The sequence below is a fragment of the Carassius carassius genome, chromosome 34 (genome assembly GCF_963082965.1).
Source record: "Carassius carassius chromosome 34, fCarCar2.1, whole genome shotgun sequence".
Lineage (NCBI taxonomy): Eukaryota > Metazoa > Chordata > Actinopteri > Cypriniformes > Cyprinidae > Carassius > Carassius carassius.
The window spans coordinates 9,114,276-9,134,411 of NC_081788.1; the positions used below are offsets into that span (position 1 = coordinate 9,114,276).

The 20,136-nt window shown below is 41.0% G+C and overlaps 1 protein-coding gene across 1 annotated transcript in view; it reads left to right on the forward strand.

The window, feature by feature from the left end:
- The first annotated feature begins 529 nt into the window (after positions 1-529).
- Positions 530-20,136, forward strand: part of LOC132115446 (inositol polyphosphate-5-phosphatase A-like) — a 33,596-nt gene continuing 13,989 nt past the window's right edge. Inside the window, exon 1 of the mRNA XM_059523930.1 lies at positions 530-951. Coding sequence (XP_059379913.1) covers positions 892-951 — 60 coding nt within the window. The 5' untranslated portion in view covers positions 530-891. The remainder of the gene's footprint in view (positions 952-20,136) is intronic.

Below are 20,136 nucleotides of genomic sequence, written 5' to 3' on the forward strand. Positions count from 1 at the left end.
TAATATTATTAAATAATATTAATATTAGCAATGCATTTGCCTACAGATGCACAAATAACTACAATACAGATGTTGGTGTTTCGTTTTAAACTTGGGAAAAGGCTAAGTTTTAAGAGAATATTAAATAACAACAATAAAAAAAAATTATGGCAGTAAAAATACGTAATAAAATTAAGGTTCTGCACTATTAAAAACCTGGTTAATTCAGCATCTTATATCTGGGAACAGGCTATGACTGAAGAGTATTAAATAATGTTATGGCACAAAAACAATATGTAATAAAAAGATTCTGCACTATTAAATTAACTTATTAAATTGTTATGCTGAAGCATTTTACTGTGTGTGTATGCAGCATACAAAAACACAAAGTAAATTGATTTTCTGTATGTGTATACATACAGTTTGTAAGCTGACACAAGCTCAGTAAGTACAGAAGGCCTAGATACATTTGCATGGCTTGAGTGAGTGACAGACGGAAACTTTGACGCTGCGCGTGACAGTAGCTCACAGTACTACATGTGCAGGGCGGAGCTTCACATGAACATAACATTGAGAGAGCTTCTAGTTTGGTTCAGTCTGGCACGACAGGAACTCCGAGGCTACAGATGCCTCGACGCTGGGTTTATTCATCTTAAAATCCTAGTCCAATTACCATGCAGACAGGAGGAGAAATCCCTCCGTGTCCACCGCCGAGCAACTGAAGCCCGTGAGCTCTTTCCTCATGACAGCAGGACTGGAGATGCGCGCGGGGCTCTCGTGGGCTCTGTCTTCAGGGCGAGATAGCTAGACTTTTCTAATCTTGTCTGTAAGCCGCTTGTTTCTCTTCCACCAAAGAGCTGCGAGTGGGATTTCCTTCGTCAGATTAGACTTTTCTCCAGCTCGCTTCTTATCATGGAGATGCACACGGACGTCCTACTGGTGACTGCAAACGTCGGATCACTGTTTGACAATGTAAGTCGCCTCTGTTTTAACTCCCTTATTATTTTCCAGCTGGAATACGCGCGGCGTAAAAGAGTAACGCAGGGAATGATTTGGGCTTTCGGTATTTCACAACCGCTCCTTTAGCAACTGAACGCAGTTGGCTAGTTAACCTGCCGCTCAACGCTACCTGTATTTCTTAAAAATAATCGTTATATGAATGTGGGTAGGCCAAAACACCCTCCTGAATAGCTGACGCTTTAAACAACACGGAGAAGCGCGTTTAATTATTTCAGTTCTATACATTTCAGCCCCATAACTCGTTAGATGCCGTTCACAAGGGACGCATTCTTGCGTAATACTGCGCTGTTTTATTAGCAGAAGTATTGTTTAATGTAAACGCGCCGGACTGACGCCGTTGATTTTTCAGCTTTGTGCGTCTCGTTTTTTCAAAGACGCTGTATCGAGTTGAAAGAACTTCAACTTTTAGAACGCGTCTCCGTTCCGTTGCGCTGCGTCGCGCTGGTTCTGAACGCGTCCTTCGCAAGCGTTCCCGAGGCGTCTCTCGCTCGTGATAGAGCTGGACGTTCCCGTGCCGTTCCTCCGTACTGGAGGTGCTGCAGAGAAACACACTTCAGGTTGTCTTCGCTCCTCTGGGCCTTTCTCGCACTTGAGTCCCCAGTCTAGAGTGATCTCCTCTCCCATCGACGGTGTGACTCCGACAGCACCTCCCCGCAGGTCTACCGACCTATCACACACCGCGCCACCGGCCCGAGTGTGTATTCAAATAAAACAGGAAACTGACAGACAGTTTGAGAGTTTTTCAAAGCGCTGCCGCGAAACTGTGGAGCTGAGCTGCTGCAGGGCTATATAGGGTGCTACTAAACACAGTGATGCGCAGTTAAAATAAGACAGGAGAGTGTTAGTCTACACTGAAGATACAAACACAGGTGCATGTGAACGCTGGCAGCAGGTGGTTTTAGTTACTGAAACTAAAATCATCAAAAACATGTTCGTTATGGACATCTAGAATTAGAATGTTATTCCGTGCTTAGAAGAAAAAATGAACGTGCTTATGAATAGTAATAGCTATAATAGCTGCTGTAATAGCAGTAGGGGTTTCATATTCACTCAAATTAAAACCATCAAAAATATTTATGTTTAGTCTGCCTAAAATATAATAAAACATTATTTTTTATATTAAACTTTTTTAATCTAGTTGCCAAGGCAGCATCTACTTTAAATTTTATTTTTTTTGTCGTTTGGTTTAAACTGTGAGTGTACTAAAATTAAAACAAAACAAATTGTGATGTATTAAATTAAAACTAAACCTAAAATAATAATTAATAAAAAACAAATAAACATAAATACTGTATACTCTAAAAATAACAAAAACACAACAAAATTATTAAAAACTTAAAAATAAAAACAATTAAAATATTAATATAAACTATAATAGTATCATAAATAATACTAAAACTAGCAGTTAATGACAAGCTGTTCATACATTCCTTAAAACCACGACACCTCCCCATTTTTATGTTTCCAGTATTTTTATTTTTTATTACTAATATCTTTTTCTGTTTCACCACTTATTTATTATATACCAGTTCTTATTCTACACTGTAAAAAAAATTCTGTAGTTTTTACAAATACATTTTGGCAGCTGTGGTTGCCAGAAAATTTTTGTAAAAAATACAGAAAAACTGTAAACAAAAACTGTTAATTTTACAGTATAAAGCTGTAATTTACAAACATGGAAATTTGAATGTAAACCAGTAAATTCAATAACGCACACCATTAAAATCTGTTTTGTACCTTTAACGTACTGACAGCCACTTTAATAATGCAGGTGGTAAAATAAAAAGCTACATGAAGAATCAAAGCTCATCACAAGTAGCTTCGCCACAAGCAGAAGTGTATATTAATATACAGAAGGTGCACAGAGTCATTCATGCAAACACAGAACACAATCATGGTAACACACATGATACTTAAATAATGGAATAAACTTTCATTAAACAGCACAAGATGTAACATAAAGCCCAAATGTGCATAAGTGATAACCAAAACTATTAAAAAACATGATTATTTAAACAAAATACTTTCAAACGTGGAGTGTCACGCGGGGAATTCTGGGAATATCAGTTTACAGTTTTTGACTGTAAATTAATCATTTATTTGTTCTTTTTTACTTCTAAAAGCTGTTTTTACACTTTAAAATTTACAGCATTTTACTGTAAAATTACATGAAAAGTCTGGTTAGATCTTTTACATTTTTTAAGTTTAATAGCACCGGGAGACTGATATACTGGGAAAACCATACACAGTCGGAGAATGATTGTTAATTTTTAAACAGTATTTTACAAAACATTTTGAGACTTTTACATTGTATAGAACTTTTAGCTCAGTTTTCTTCATCAAGTTAATAGTTTGTCCGATGCTTGCACTAAAGGCATGTTTGATGCTGTGTCAAATCATGAAGCTTGATGAGGTGAGAATTTGTGCTACATTTCTAAATGATTGGATTTCTGGACGATCAAAAAGGAAAACATTTTAACTGAAGTGGGGCACAAGCATGGCCTGAATGCAAGGCAATCTCATACAACAGCCTATAGCATTGTTTGTTTGTTTGTTTTTTTTTAGTAAAAACACAGTAAAAATTTTATTCAGCAAATAAGAATCTCTTTAAAATCTTGCTGTGGAGTGAATTTTCCCCTCATGCTGTGCATGTTCAGTCCAGGTTTCCAGAGTTGTGGTTTAGATGTATTTGTTACAGCACTGGCTTCACTGTGCATATACGGTGGACTGAAGCTACAAGTGGAAATTTGGCCACGTACCCAGTTTCCTCTGGCCATGTTTGGCTGAAAAAAGCACATGTCACAGTCCATTGTGACTGTAAACAGATGAATATCTTTTCCCAAAGGACTTCAACCCTTTCCTCGCTTCTTTTTTTGAACAGGTCGGTATAATGTTGTAGCAGACTTCCAAAAATGGTTACATTTTTCTTATCCACAAGAAGGGTTTACTTGCCCTGTCAAATTTTTCAAGATCCTTGAGTTTATTGTCTTTAGTTATGAATCTCACTGAAAAAGTAGAAATGTAATGGAATGCATTTCCTAAAAGAATAGTGAGCCCAGAGATGATTGATGCTAATGATTTCTATGATCCACTGAGGCCTTACCCCAAAGTCAAAATAAAAAATAAATCTATTTTACAAAAAAAAAAAATAATAATAATATATATATGTATATAATATATATATATACATGTTTCATGACAATGGACAATTTTTGCGCAGCAAATACTGTCATGATGTAAAATTAAAATTGTACTTTACAATGTAATTTTGTAATATATTATTTCGAAATATTTAAATAATAAATCATTATTATTATGCATGACAGTGAAATGATAATGCCATGGTACAAAAATAAAAGCCCTTCATGTCAAATGAGCGTCTTTTTGTTTATACAGAATATAAATTCTATTTTTTTTATTTTTTATAAGCCAAACATCTCTTGATGCATGCTTTATTTTAAAGTTCACACAAATATAGCCTGTTGCGATGCATATAGCTAGGAAGTTCTCACATTTGGTCAAGAAAATGTTTGACTGCAATTCATAAGGCACTTATGCTATAGCTTATTTGCATAAATTATATTCTTGTATTTTCTTATTCTGTCACGGCAGATCATGAGAATCTTGCCAAACAAGTAAAAGACGATAAATTTATGACATCTTGAATTACAATTCTGTATTCACATTCTTGTGTGAAGTGTGGTTAAGGCTAAATAAAGACTCTTGTCAATGCGTTTTTGTAATGCAAAGGGTGTTCTGGCAAAGACTGGTTGTTTTTGACATTGCATGCATGTTAGAACAAATCATACTTTCATACAGCTTGTGATGGAATAACCGCATATTCAGGTGCAAGCGTATCTGATAAACTCTTTATCTACACTTCATCAGAGCTGGTTAAAAATGTCTTGTCCCTCCGACAGCGTCCCCTGTAAGACACTGCAGTGCTTACCTACCATTTAAAAAGTCAATTAACTTAGTTCTTCTGTACTTTTTTAAGTTGGATGTTAACACGGGCTGGAAACTGGCAGCAGGAAATGATGCATTACAAATTTGGGAAATTCTCTTGACAGATGAGATGAAGGAAGTTTCCATTAGCCTCCCCACCCTTCAAATTCACTGGAAGGGAGTGTCAGTGTTTGCACTCTTTTAAGTTGTCATTGCATGAAAGAGACACAAAAACAAAAGAAACAAAGCAATGTAGCAGTATCATGGTAGACCAGCAGTGGTCTGTGCTCTGTTACAGTTCTCAGATGAAGTCCTGTCCTTTACATTACTGTTCTTCATTGAGTTTACAGGAGGAGTGAAGTCAATTTCACACTTGTGGTTGTAGTAGAGTAGAGACCACAGGGCACACATTTGTGACTGTTTTGTAGCAACCAGTGTTATTAGGAAGTGGATCGTGATATCTTTAAATATGTCGTGTAACATTTAGTCATTCTGTGGCTGATTTTTTTTACTGTTACTACATGCTATACTTATCCTTTGAATCGTTTGTCTAAATTATGTATGACCTCCATTATTTATGAATCTGCAGTTTTGCACAATACTTTAGTCCAAACTTCAGCGCCAAAAAATGTCTAAGTAGTCCATTTGGGATCCTTGTGAAAAAATAAACTATGTTTCTTAACACACTTAAGTGCACTTTTAAAAAGTACACTTTGTAATGATGTTAAAATAAAAGTTTTACTTTAAAGTTCATTTTAAATAATTGTTAAAAAAAAGTTCCTCATGCTTTAAATAAGTACACTTATTTTGATGTAAAGTACTTTATTATTTTAACTGTAGTCTGTTATTCAATATTACAATTAAAGTCCGTTCATTTTAAATGTACCAATTGCAAGTTTATCATTATAAATGTGTAATTACAGATATACTTTAATACATGACAAACAAGTTTCAGTATACCATAGTTTCAGTTAGCCATAAATGTGTAGCCGCACTGGGTTGTACATTATAATTAACTCAAATGATATATAGGGAATTTTAATAATTAATCAGGAATATGATTAATATATATATATATATCTCATATGATAGTTACATTAAAATTATTGAAGATGAAAAATAGGTCAATTGTATATATCAATAACTCATTACAAGGCACTGTAATTTACTCATTAATATGTCAATATTCCATTCTTCATATCAATTATAGTCATATCTCTTACTGTAAATTACCGCAAATCAAACAGTGGTTTGTCCAGCAAACGGCCGAAAGATTAACTTAACTTTCAATAGGGTTATCACTTCTTATAATTCAAGGAAAAATATTCTCTGGCCATGAAAACATTATCCTATCATTATGAAATTTCAGTTACTAAAAAGTAAAGAGCTTGTAGCTAAAGATCAGAAATTTCATTGACTCGTGATGTGAGCGTTTAGACAGAGGCAATCATGAATATATATTGGTTTTTAATAATTGAACTAATAATACATCAAACTACAAATCACACAGAGTAAATACGCGTACGACAATACAGACAGTAAACTTTGTACTAGACATAACGGAATCCAAATGAGGGAGAGAGAGAGAGAGAGAATGAGTGAGAGAGGATGATAGAGAGAGGTGAGAGAATAGGCGCGATCACAGAATTACGCGCTCAGTTATGCAAACTCACAGACAGTAACCCTTGAAAGACAGCAACGAATCAAATCACCTTGAAAAGGTAATAGACAAACTTTAAGCAGCATTTAAATCTCCATAGAGGAGGATACTTGCATGTGGTCTCTGTGATTGGGCGTGTTCTCTCGTATCTTCCGGGGCTGCTGCGGACTCGCGCAATATTTGAAAGGTCCAACAAACTTAATGATTCAGAATTAGTCTTCCTCGTGTAGAGAGGAACTTAGTAAGTAAAAGAAATGAAAACAACGGAGATGAAAGCTCCCGAAGGAGCCATGAGAACAGCTGTTCTCTCAGCCGCCGTGCTGAGAGGGACCAGACAGGGACAAGAGAGCGAAGAAAGAGCAAGAACAACAGAAGACAGGGAGGAACTTCCTGGGTCAGTTCTTATGGCTTGACTGGTTCACGCCTCTGTTTGCGTGAACGACCAATGAACGTTCGCGATCTGAAGCGGCAAAAACGTTCCTTTGTCTCTGGGGAACCACCATCTCCTAATAAGTTATGGCTTATCAGATTTCAGCAGTGATATTCTAGCAAGTTCGTAATTCCAGATTAATACATTTTTCATTAATTTCCTTTATATAAGTGAGTCCGTCAAAGCATGACGATTAAACAGATATCAAAAATAACATATATAACTGATAGAAACACGACATTACATTCATATGCAGAATTACACACATTTAAAGTTTGATTAACACACGATAAAACCGCAGATACTCCAATTTATATGGGGAAACATCTACTGCACAAAAAGGCAATACTCAATACATTTAGAATACATTGAAAAGATAAAAGGGTACTACTGTCTTTTCTAAGAGTTAGCTTTCCTGTCCTGTTTGTTAGGTCATAAAGTTTTACGACCTGGTCAGGGGGGTAGGGTTACAGAATCATGACTCTTTGTGAGAACATTCATTCCAAAAACATTTCCCATTTACAAGTCAGCAATTTATAATCCTCGCATAACAGGATTAACCACTTTATGCAACACACAAACCTATTCAAAATACATATTATACATAAAGAGCGTAAAGAAAAGTTTGTTTGTGTGTGTGTGCTTATGTGTGTGTGTGTTGTGGAATGTGTTTTGTTTCTCCTTTGAGGCTGCTCACGTGACAGTGGAATTTCTCGTCCAGAGTGTCGTAAATAATTTAAATCCAGCCAGGCTGGCGCCAGGCATTTAGTTTAGAGAGAGTTGGGTTTATATGCCTGAATTCAAAATCTACAAGCTTTGGGTTTGCATTGTTTTAGATTCAACGAACCGTGATTCATTAGTTCAGAACCAATGAATCGATGAACTGCATATCCGTTACCAGGGGAATAGCAAGCTTTTCAAAAGTGCGGGGGATGGATGTGGTTTGTTTATAAACAATAAAAACGATGAATACAGTGACAGAGGGGTACAAAATGCAGGGCTTCATGCTTCTTGTCTGCCTTTTCCTCCCGCTTCATCTCTGTCTTCCTCACTCCTCATTCCTGGCCACATCCTCACTAGGGCTGTCAAAATTGCTCAAAATTGACGTTCGAATATTCCCTCTAAAAAATACACGAATATTCGAACTATTCGAACATCTGGTAGCCATGTTGTCAATGACACGCATTATGTCAATAACAGGCAAAATAACACAAAGAGACATAACTACTTGTATAGATAGTCTATTTAAGTTTAAACATATATGACAACGTATTACCTACACAAAAACAAGGAAATCAACTAATGACCAAGACTGCAGACCTCACGCTCTCTCACCCTCAGGTTCTCTGTGCATAATGGTTTAAATGAACAAACAAATTTTTGTGCAAGCAATTTAAGGTCGCGACTGTTGTCCCAAATATAGCAGGCTTCATTTAGTGATTGAAACAAATATTATTAATATTAATTGAAGTTTTACAGCAAATAGAACTGACATTGAATGCTCCGAGCGAGCTGCGCTGTGGTAAACATGGAACTTTTCCTTGACATGAAACGATAAATAATCAAACCTCGGATGCATTGCTTGACAGAACTCCCCGAAGCGTGCCCCATCCGCGATACTGATCGGTCTCATGTCCTTACAAATGAACGAAATTATTTTATCCGTTATGGCCTCTTGTCGTGTTGCAGACAAAGTGCTTGCGGCGGGCGATGCAAAGTAACGTTAAGTGTCAAGACGTGACTGTTTAGCTGGAGTTCCACACATTATGCCATGCTCATTTGGGTGCACATTTTTGAGATGTGACCTCATGTTGCTAGTTGTCAAATGGTATGCTAACTGTATCTTAAATAGCTTGCATACAACAATCTCGCGGGTCAACAATTTTACCTCATTTTCTCTGCTGCGGTCGAGTTGGGCTCTCCATTTGCTGGCATCTTCCATGAAGACGCGTCAACTTTCAGCAGTGATGCTGTGCCAGACAGTGCGACTCCTGTGACCTGTCCCTGAAACCTCAGGCGCGCTAGCGGCCCACTCGCAAAGCAGACAACCACGCCTCTACTACCGCTGGCCTTTTTTTCCACATTTTTTTTTTATTCGAATATTAATTTTCACCTTCAAAATTCGTTTTTTAAAAACTATTCGAATACATATTCGAATTTAGAATATTCGTTGACAGCCCTAATCCTCACATACACCCTAATCAAAACATTTGAAATGAAAACACACCAGACACACATGTGCACCTGTGTCTAATATGTTAGTGGCTAATTACCTCTCAGCTACGTCACTTGATCCTCACCAATTTGCATATAGGGAGAACAGGTCTGTTAAAGATGCAGTTTCTCTCTGTACCCATAATATTCTTCAACATTTGGAGGGACCAGCTACATATGCACGTGTTTTATTTATTGATTTTAGTTCTGCTTTTAATAATATTATACCAAAGAGATTGTGTGACAAACTCCTGTGGCTGGGGGTTAAGAAGTCCATATGTAAGTGGATTCTTGACTTTTTAACTGATAGATCTCAAGTGGTTAGGGTTAATAACCTTTTGTCAAAATCAATGTCCACCAGCATTGGCGCCCCCCAGGGGTGTGTTCTGTCTCCCCTTTTATACTCTTTTTATACCAATGACTGTTTTTCTCATCATGACAGTTTGCAGACGATACCACTGTGGTAGGCCTCATTACTAACGATGATGAATCGGCCTACAGAACAGAAGTATCCTTACTGGCTGAGTGGTGCACAATTAACAACTTGTCCCTTAACATCTCCAAAACCAAGGAGATGGTTGTTGATTTTAGGAGCAAAAATATTAAGTCGCTCCAACCCCTGGCCCTCAAGGACAAAACTGTAGAGTGGGTGAAAAGTTTCAGGTTCCTTGGGACCACCATATCCTCCAGTCTTAAATGGAACCTCAATGTCAGCCAAATTGTTAAAAAAGCTCAGCAGCGACTTTTCTTTTTGAGACAGCTTAGAAAATTTTAAGTGTCCAAGGCTGGAATGCTCCACTTTAACAGGGCTGTGATAGAGAGCATTCTCACTTTCTCCATCACTGTATGGTGGGGTAGCTGCTCGGCGGAGGATAAGTCTGCATTGAACAGGGTAGTTAGCACTGCGTCAAGAATAATTGGGTTGGACCTCCCTAAGATCTGTGACATCTATAACATCCGTCTACTCAAAACTGGTCCGAAAATACTCAAGGATTCATCACACCCTGCTAATTCCCTTTTCATCCCTCTACCATCAGGCAGAAGGTTAGGAAGCATAAGATCCAGAACCACCTGTTTTTCTAATAGCACTTACCCGCAGGCTGTGAGGGCTCTCAACTCACAACAACAATCTCTATCTACTTTCCTTTTACAGACACAGCTATGCCCTTCTTCTTCTTAGGGTTACTAAATGCACTAGCACTTTGTCTGATTAGCTTTATTACTAATTATTAGCAGTTATTTAAGTATTTGTTTTCTGTTTAGATTTCATGTTTTTATTGTATAATATGTTATGTTGTACTGTTTTGTGTGAGCCAATTCACCAAAATGAATTCCAGGCGATGTGGGTCGTTCTGGCAAAATAAAGACTTGACTTGACTTGACTTGACTGGGATGGAAATAAGCACCACCCATGACACAAACACACACACACACACACACATGGCCTCTCTTCCTTCATAGACCTCTTTCAGAAACTGTAACATTCATTTCATTGCTCACCTGTGAACCTTCCTGTGCTCTCTCTGAAACTGATGCCTCCAGCAACTTCCTCTCCTAAAGTGGTAATAATGGGCAGTGGTAAAGGAATAGGGACAAACAATTACAGCTGTGGCACTAGCAAACCTCAGTGAATATTGAAAAGTAATATCATGAAATAAATGCAAACAATATCTACAACCCGAATTCCGGAAAAGTTGGGACGTTTTTTTAATTTTAATAAAATGAAAACTAAAAGACTTTCAAATCACATGAGCCAATATTTTATTCACAATAGAACATAGATAACAGAGCAAATGTTTAAACTGAGAAAGTTTCAAATTTTATGTACAAAATGAGCTCATTTCAATTTTGATTTCTGCTACAGGTCTCAAAATATTGCATGTTTACCATGGTGTAGCATCTCCTTTTCTTTTCAAAACAGTTTGAAGACGTCTGGGCATTGAGACTATGAGTTGCTGGAGTTTTGCTGTTGGAATTTGGTCCCATTCTTGCCTTATATAGATTTCCAGCTGCTGAAGAGTTCGTGGTCGTCTTTGACGTATTTTTCGTTTAATGATGCACCAAATGTTCTCTATAGCTGAAAGATCTGGACTGCAGGCAGGCCAGGTTAGCACCCGGACTCTTCTACGACGAAGCCATGCTGTTGTTATAGCTGCAGTATGTGGTTTTGCATTGTCCTGCTGAAATAAACAAGGCCTTCCCTGAAATAGACGTTGTTTGGAGGGAAGCATATGTTGCTCTAAAACCTTTATATACCTTTCAGCATTCACAGAGCCTTCCAAAACATGCAAGCTGCCCATACCGTATGCACTTATGCACCCCCATACCATCAGAGATGCTGGCTTTTGAACTGAACGCTGATAACATGCTGGAAGGTCTCCCTCCTCTTTAGCCCGGAGGACACGGCGTCCGTGATTTCCAACAAGAATGTCAAATTTGGACTCGTCTGACCATAAAACACTATTCCACTTTGAAATAGTCCATTTTAAATGAGCCTTGGCCCAAAGGACACGACGGCGCTTCTGGACCATGTTCACATATGGCTTCCTTTTTGCATGATAGAGCTTTAGTTGGCATCTGCTGATGGCACGGCGGATTGTGTTTACCGACAGTGGTTTCTGAAAGTATTCCTGGGCCCATTTAGTAATGTCATTGACACAATCATGCCGATGAGTGATGCAGTGTCGTCTGAGAGCCCGAAGACCACGGGCATCCAATAAAGGTCTCCGGCCTTGTCCCTTACGCACAGAGATTTCTCCAGTTTCTCTGAATCTTTTGATGATGTTATGCACTGTAGATGATGAGATTTGCAAAGCCTTTGCAATTTGACGTTGAGGAACATTGTTTTTAAAGTTTTCCACAATTTTTTTACGCAGTCTTTCACAGATTGGAGAGCCTCTGCCCATCTTTACTTCTGAGAGACTCTGCTTCTCTAAGACAAAGCTTTTATAGCTAATCATGTTACAGACCTGATATCAATTAACTTAATTAATCACTAGATGTTCTCCCAGCTGAATCTTTTCAAAACTGCTTGCTTTTTTAGCCATTTGTTGCCCCCGTGCCAACTTTTTTGAGACCTGTAGCAGGCATTAAATTTTAAATGAGCTAATTAAGTGGATAAAAGTGTAAATTTCTCAGTTTAAACATTTGCTACGTTATCTATGTTCTATTGTGAATAAAATATTGGCTCATGTGATTTGAAATTCCTTTAGTTTTCATTTTATTAAAATTTAAAAAACGTCCCAACTTTTCCGGAATTCGGGTTGTAATGGGAATAGGCTACTGTTGTTTAATGTCAAAAATTTTCAACTTTCAGCTTTCAACTTCACTTACAGGATTTATCTTGAAAAAGCTTTTTCTCTTGATGTATAAATAATGTAACAATTTACTGTTTTTAAACATTAAAATAATATACACTTTTCTTTCAAAGTTCTTCAACAGGTATGCAAACAATGTCATCATTTCTCACTTTTTTCTCCTCAACAGGTAACGTTACAATCAAACACAACAGGTAAGTATCCACAAAAGTATTCAGCTTATCAACAAACAATGCTCAAAATATCAAAATCAGTTGCACTGGCAATGAACCCATAAATACACTGCTTAACAATGGCAGTTTGTCCCCCCTCCTCGTCAGTTCCCTCCCTTCTTCATCACAGTTATGTTATACATTGTGTGCCACATAACGTTACATAACCGAATTTAGCTAGCTGCTGAACAATATCCCAATAATAGCAATTTGCATTAGTCTAAAAAACATATATAATACCGAAAACACTCGACATGTCAACAAAACGATAACAGAACATCTTCCCAAACACATATCAAGCTTTTTTAAAAACCTCGAAAGCATAAGCACTCAATTTCAAAGTACCTGGAAAAGGGAGATGTAAATAACCATAACCATAAGTTCCCGCCTCCTCAGCACGAGCTGACCGATAACACCCCAAGAGAGGCGGGACTTAAGGCAGAACAGCCAATCATCAGCTGGTCACACTCAAAGCCAGTGTCATGTTTGAGAGGGGGGAGGCAGCCGCAGCACGCGCAGACACAGAGCAGCCAGAGAAACGGAGGAGCGACTGTAGTAAGGTGTCTGTGCAAAACTGCGAAAAAACTACAGAAAACGTGCGGGTGTTGAACCCTTTCACCGGGAAAAGTGTGGGTGTTAAAACACCCACATCCCCCACGGGTTCGACGCCCCTGTCCGTTACATTGGCGTAGATTTATCTGTATTTAGTACAGTGGTCAGGATGGTACGTAGGTGTAGTGTTACTGGTTGCAACAGCACTGCTGGACTGCATAGTTATTCAGCATTCTTGAAAATCAGGCGCCAGTGGTTGCATGCACTTGGCCTGGAAGACCGCGAGTTCCCGCCTAGAGCTGGAGTGTGCTGCATTTTACGCGGGACTGCTTCTCCAACGCAATGGAGGTGGAAATGGGCTTCTCCACACAGCTCGTGCTGAAAAGCGACGCGGTGCGGGAGTTAAGACCGCAGTTTGAGCCAGCGGCTCGAATTGATATGAATAGACACCTCGACATCCTCCACTTCAGGTGAAGGTGGGGGAGAAAAGTCCTCTACTTCAAATAAACGCTCTGTTTCAAAGCTACTTGTGTCACTACAGTCACTCTCCATTCTAGCGACTCTGACAGCAGCTGTCAATCAATCCGTCACTGCGGGTCTCAGGTTCACGCCCCACGCACTCAGCCCCGCCCTCGGTTCATCCCCTCTATCTCCGCTGTGCTCTGCCCACTTTTCAGCATTTTTCAAATATTGCCAGTGGGTGGAGTCAGGCTCTGACCAGGGGTTTAGTTTCCCTTTAAGATGCACAGTAAGTTACAGCAGCAATTACAACCGGTCATTTGAAAAGAAAAGAAAGGAAACACCATGAATGTCATGAACTGCTGTCCCTTTAAAGCACAAGACTCACATTGACGGACATCTGACACATCCCAACACTTTACATCAGTCAAGACTTTTTAACTTAAGACTGTCACTCGCCAAAAATGTCATTTTGACAATTTTGTGTTCTTTGGTCTGTGTAAGTGAGAGAGAGAACTCGATGCGCTCCTGGTGCACATTCTCTGTGCGTGCTCGACATGTGTGTGTTCACAAGACAGTGTGCCAGAAACGTTACAGAATTAATCATGTGTGTCAGTTTGTGTTTAACAAAGACAAGACAATAAAATGTCTAAAACCTACCTCGATTGGCAGAAAAGGTGTTATCCTTGAAGAATTCCATGATGTCAGATCTTCACCTAGTCATAAAATCTCTTAAATAAAGCAAATGTAGTAATGGTGTCTTCTTTTCTTGACAATTGCTCTGCCAGCTCCTGTTGAAGGCATAAAGCGCTCTAAACACAGTTTTACCGCACCGAGCTTTATGACATGCTCAGTAAAAATTGCACCACATCAACAACAATTAAAAGTTAATAAACTTTTATTTATAAAACTAAAAATTGCTGATTTCCCAATCACTCCACCGGCCTCACTCGTGTTCCCACATCCCTCGGCCCCGCCCCACTCGTCACAGTACTGTTGTTGTACCTTATTACTATTACTATTGTTGTACTGTATTTTTACAGACTTTTTTTTTTACAGTGTAGCGCTTGTTGTTTGTCGTTTCTCTGATCACAAATGCAGACATGGTTTTATGTTTACGTGGCACGTTGCAACGCAACATGTAAAAACACAGTATAAATCATTATAATCCGTAACTATGTCCCCACTTGATGCAACAAATCACTCGTTTGTAATAGGTTTTATTGTTTTTGTCTTGTTGCATGGTGTTTTGACTGGGAGACACATCACAGTGTGACAAGGGGTGTAACATTTCTGTTACATGTTTGGGGCATTTGACCAATCACAACGTACTGGATAGCTGGCCAATCAGAGAACACCTCACTTTTCAGACCGAATGTGTTTTTTTGAACCTTACACCAAATACACAAAGTAATGTTCTTTTTAGCAACATCATATGACTGCTTTAAGTTGATTAAATAAGCAAGTTTAGCTAAATTTAGCTGCATTTAATATACATTTTACTTATTATAACTGCAGTTAATATATATATATATATATATATATATATATATATATATATATATATATATATATATATATATTTAATTGCAATTAACATGAATCTAATTGCATGTCTGAAATGATTGCATTCAGTTTGCACTTAAATATGTTATTTTAAATTATATTTTTCCATTTGAAATGCTCTTTTTAAAAGTAATTAAAGTGTATCCTTTTACCAAGGGGCTGCTTGAAATACATGTAAAAGATATAACACATCTGAAATATATCATAGAGCCTAGTTCTCACTCTCCACCCTCTTAACTGAAATATCTAAACTGTTTTCTGAACCCCATATCACATTTTAGAGCTACAAGCTTGCTGGCTTTGTCAGGTCAATCTTAATTCCTTTTGCCTACTCACTCAAATGGAAGGCATTTCGGCTATGCATGACCTGCAGTAGCAGGACAGAGATCTTCAGATGAAAATATACATGTATTCAGGGCTTCATTCACTGGAGACTCCCTCAAACTAGTCTTGCATAATCAGACTTTTGACTATCAGCAGATTTTGGTCCAGTTTTCATCTGTCTTACCAAGAAACTCCCTTTTAATGTCTTTGATAAAAAAAAATATATATGTATTTCTCTAAATTCTCCAGTTGAAATTATATATTATATATTACATTATATAGTAATTATTTTGAAATAGACAATGCTTTGAATGAATTAAAATGTTTAAAATGCAGTTAGTTATTATTATTGTAAAGCTGAACTGTGTAATTTTTGATTTTCTCCTATCTAAAAACCAGTAAATTTCAATGAAATGTGATTACAGTTGATTAAGTGTAATACTGTGGCTTTATTAAAATATTGATCTGTTTAAGAAATATCAGCCAGGCCAATATGAACAATCTCATATAAATCGGGCCAGTCTCTTCCACTTTGCAATTACTTGCTCAGTTATTGTCTTAAAATTGAGTCTGCAACATTGTTTATGGTACTGTTTAAAAAAAAAAATGTACTTGGTTACTAAACGTAACCTCGGTTCTCTCTAGAAGAGCGAACGAGTACTGCGTCTTAGCTAAGACACTACGGGAAAAGTCTCTTTTCACGAAATACTGAAGCAAAAAATTATCCTTAATTTTGTATTTTTGTAAAGCGCATTTGCAACAGTACACAGCCATAGGCGAGACGGCTCGTTCGCTCATTGGCTTGCTCTGTGGCAACTGCACAGCCTACCGAGCGCAGAAACTTCCCGCCGAAACGAGTGTGGCCCAACCTATAAAAGGAGCTCGAGAAGGCTGACTCACCTGATTTATTTCATCGCCGAAGCGAACCAGAGTGAATCGTGCGCACGACAGAGAACGCAGTACTCGTTCGCTCTTCTAGAGAGAACCGAGGTTACGTTTAGTAACCGAGTACGTTCTCTTACGAGAGCTCTCTCGTACTGCGTCTTAGCTAAGACGGTACGGGATGTACCCAATGTAAAACGGCGTGCGCGCAGGGATCACACACCAATAAACCTGAAGCAACGCCCAGGATTTACAGTGCACAGTCAACTGAGGGACTCACAGAGAGTCCAGGACAGAAACGGGGGAAGCCCTCCGTCCCATATCTAGGGGCATCCGTAGATGCGGCAATATGACATCACACAGCCGAGGCAAGGCCTGACCAATGTGGCAATGCGGGTCTTACGCAATACTGCCCATATAACAGTCGGCAGCATAGCATAGCGCTCATGAACTCAGAATTCCCAACCTGCCGCCATACATATATCTTGCAAGGAGATCCCAGTAGACCACGCCCACGACGAGGCGACGCCTCATGTGGAGTGTGCTTCAGATCTATTGACATTCCCTCCGCGAATCTGCGCAAGGAGCTTCCTGGTCGTAAGCATTCTGAAACTGCGTTTCATCAATGCCTTGTTCAGCTGTCTTAGATCCAGTATGGGCCTGAGACCCCCGTCTCTCTTGGGCACCAGAAAGTATCTGATGTACAGCCCCCCCTCGCTTTGACCTCGAGACACAGGCTCTACAGCCCCTTTGCTCAACAGTTTTGATATTTCGGCCCGAAGTATGTGTGCTACTTCTGTTTTGACCGTAGTTTCGACGGAGGACGTCGAAAAAAACTATAGTGAGTAGCCTCTCTTTATAATGCCTAGCACCCAATCCAAAACCCCAGGAAGCACTGACCATGCATCTGCATCAATGGCTTAAGGCTGGATGCGAAGAGCGCTCTGTTGACTGGGCAACGGCGGCGCTTGGTTGCGCTGCACCATGGGCGTTACGCCTGTGGCATTTGAGGCGGGGAGCGCGCTGATCACAGCGGGCAGATCGCTCGTCCTCGACCCCATCCTGGTGCTTAACCGATTGGGGGAGGGCTGAGCGGGTCCCGTGGGACTTGTGATGTCTGCGAGTAACTGTGGGCTGCAAGCGTGCACATTTACCACTTTCGACTCGCTGTCTGCCTGGGCAGAGCGTACGTGCATGGGTTTCGTTTTTACAGAAACCACGCGCCGTGTGTGACATAGTGTATGTGGGCACTGAGGAGTGGGCACGTTTACTATGTGGCGCACGTGACCGATCTGAGCCGATCTTATGTGCGCGAGCCCTGTGTGCAGGGCTGTGCTTACATGTGGAGATGGGCACTGAGGAGTGGGCATCGTCACTACATTTATAGCACCATCGGCCGTGGCCGGACGAACGTGCACGTGTTTCGTTTTTACAGAAACCACATGACGCGTGTGACATAGTGATTGTTGGGCACCGAGGAGTGGGCACGTTTACTATGTAGTGCGCGTGATCGACTTGAGTCGCTTTTATGGGCACGAGCCCTGTGTGAAGGGCTGTGCTTATATGTGGAGATGGGCACTGAGCAGTGGGCATCGTCACTACATTTATAGCACCATCGGCCGTGGCCGGGACACCAGAAATTACACCTTTTTCGGGAAATATCTGGGTAGCCGTGATAACGGTTTTTGTGTGCAGGCAAGCGGGCAACCGTACAGGCTTGCGCATTGCAAAAGACGCTGAAACAGTCACAATCCCTGGAACTGAAACAGCGGCGCACTTAGGTGAGAGCCCGGCCACAGCGGAACTCGTACACCGGTGCTTCGATGAAGCAGCCATCGTGTGTAGTGCAGACGCAGCGTCATGCAGCAGGCATAGATGGCTTTCCTAGGATGGCTTCGGGCTCCCGGCCTCACAGTAATCCTCTGCCGCGGTCCCCGCGGCGTGGGGCGACAGCCGGTAGAGCGAGAACGGGGGTCTCGAGCTGCGTTGCTGAAGCTGTTGTGATAACGGCTTTTGTGTGCAGGCAAGCGGGCAACTGTGCAGGCTTGCGTGTTGCAGAAAACACTGAGACAGTCACAATTCCTGGAACTGATACAGCAGCGCGCTTGGGTGAGAGCTCGGCCACAGCGGAACTCGTACACCTGCGCTTCGATGAAGCAGCCATCGCGAGTCGTGCAGCCGCAGCGTCACACAGCATGCTTTAGATGGCAACACCGCTTTTGCCGCCGTCCAGCAGAGGGCGGACAAAGGTGCGTCGCTATCGCCTGTTCCACCGGCGGAAGTGACTGGTAGTTCCTGTTTTTAGCATCATCCAGTGTGGAGAATGCTAGTGAGACAGACGAACGAGTAAGCGCTGAATATGGAGCGTTCCAAGCCTTCGCCACCTCTTCGTGAAGCTCAGGAAGAAATGAGGCGGGCTTTGAGAAGTACGCTCATCTGAAAGGAAAATACCATCCAGCCGGGAACGAGAGGGGGGGCGCTGGTGCAGACCACTCGCGGCCGAGACTCGTCGCGGCCAACGTGAGCGCTCGCCCCCTGCTCCTTCTCGATGTCTGCTGGGCTTCTGAGCAGAAGGCGCGAAGCTAGCAGAGAGCGTGTGTCCTCTTCCCCCGACGCGGCCCTGAGATCGACTTCCTCGGACGGCGCGCCGGCAAACAGCGGGCGCTGGCCACCGGGAAGCGATGCAGGGGGGGCCGGTGAAGCAGGGCGAACCGGCGAGCTCGGTTGAGCTGAAGACGGTTCCGGAATCCGCTGGAAGCGACGCTTTTACGGCGCCTCAGCGCAGCGGAGAATGCAGGCTCAGAGAAAAAGGCCAGGCGAGTCCTCAGAGTCACCATGGCAACAGCTCGCAGTGAGGGCATCTGCCGTCAGCGAGCGCGAGCGCTGCATGATGTTCACCCAGGCAGGAGACACAGATGACGTACCGGTCTCCCTCGCTGAGTGGGGCTCTGACGAGCCGCAGGAAGGCATCTTAAAAAAGACGTGAGCTCTTTAACGAGTGTGTGTCGCAGGGCGAACACACACACACATAAAAAACAGTTGGATATAACAGAATTGAAAGGATATAGGCGCCGGACAGCGCAGCAGGAACGGCCGTGGAAGGCTGCGAGGCCAGCAGCTTCAGAATGGCTCGTCCCGCTGATATGCTTCTCAGACGACGCTTGCTTCCTCCGTGATCCAGCGATGCGTGAGCTTCGCTGAAGAGATGAAAAAATCAGGTGAGTCAGCCTTTTCTAGCTCCTTTTATAGGTTGGGCCACACCCGTTTCGGCGGGAAGTGGCAAGAAGGGCGCGAAGCGCCCTTATTGGTCTGATGTTGCATCAGCCTGCGCTCGATAGGCTGTGCAGTTGCCGCAGAGCAAGCCAATGAGCGAACAAGCCGTCTCGCCTATGGCTGTGTACTGCTGCAAATGCGCTTTACAAAAATACAAATTAAGGATAATTTTTTGCTTCAGTATTTCGTGAAAAGAGACTTTTCCCGTAGCGTCTTAGCTAAGACGCAGTAAGAGAGAGCTCTCGTAAGAGAACTGTTTCTCCCCCTGTACATTTCATTGAGCTTCTCTATGTTTAGGATTAA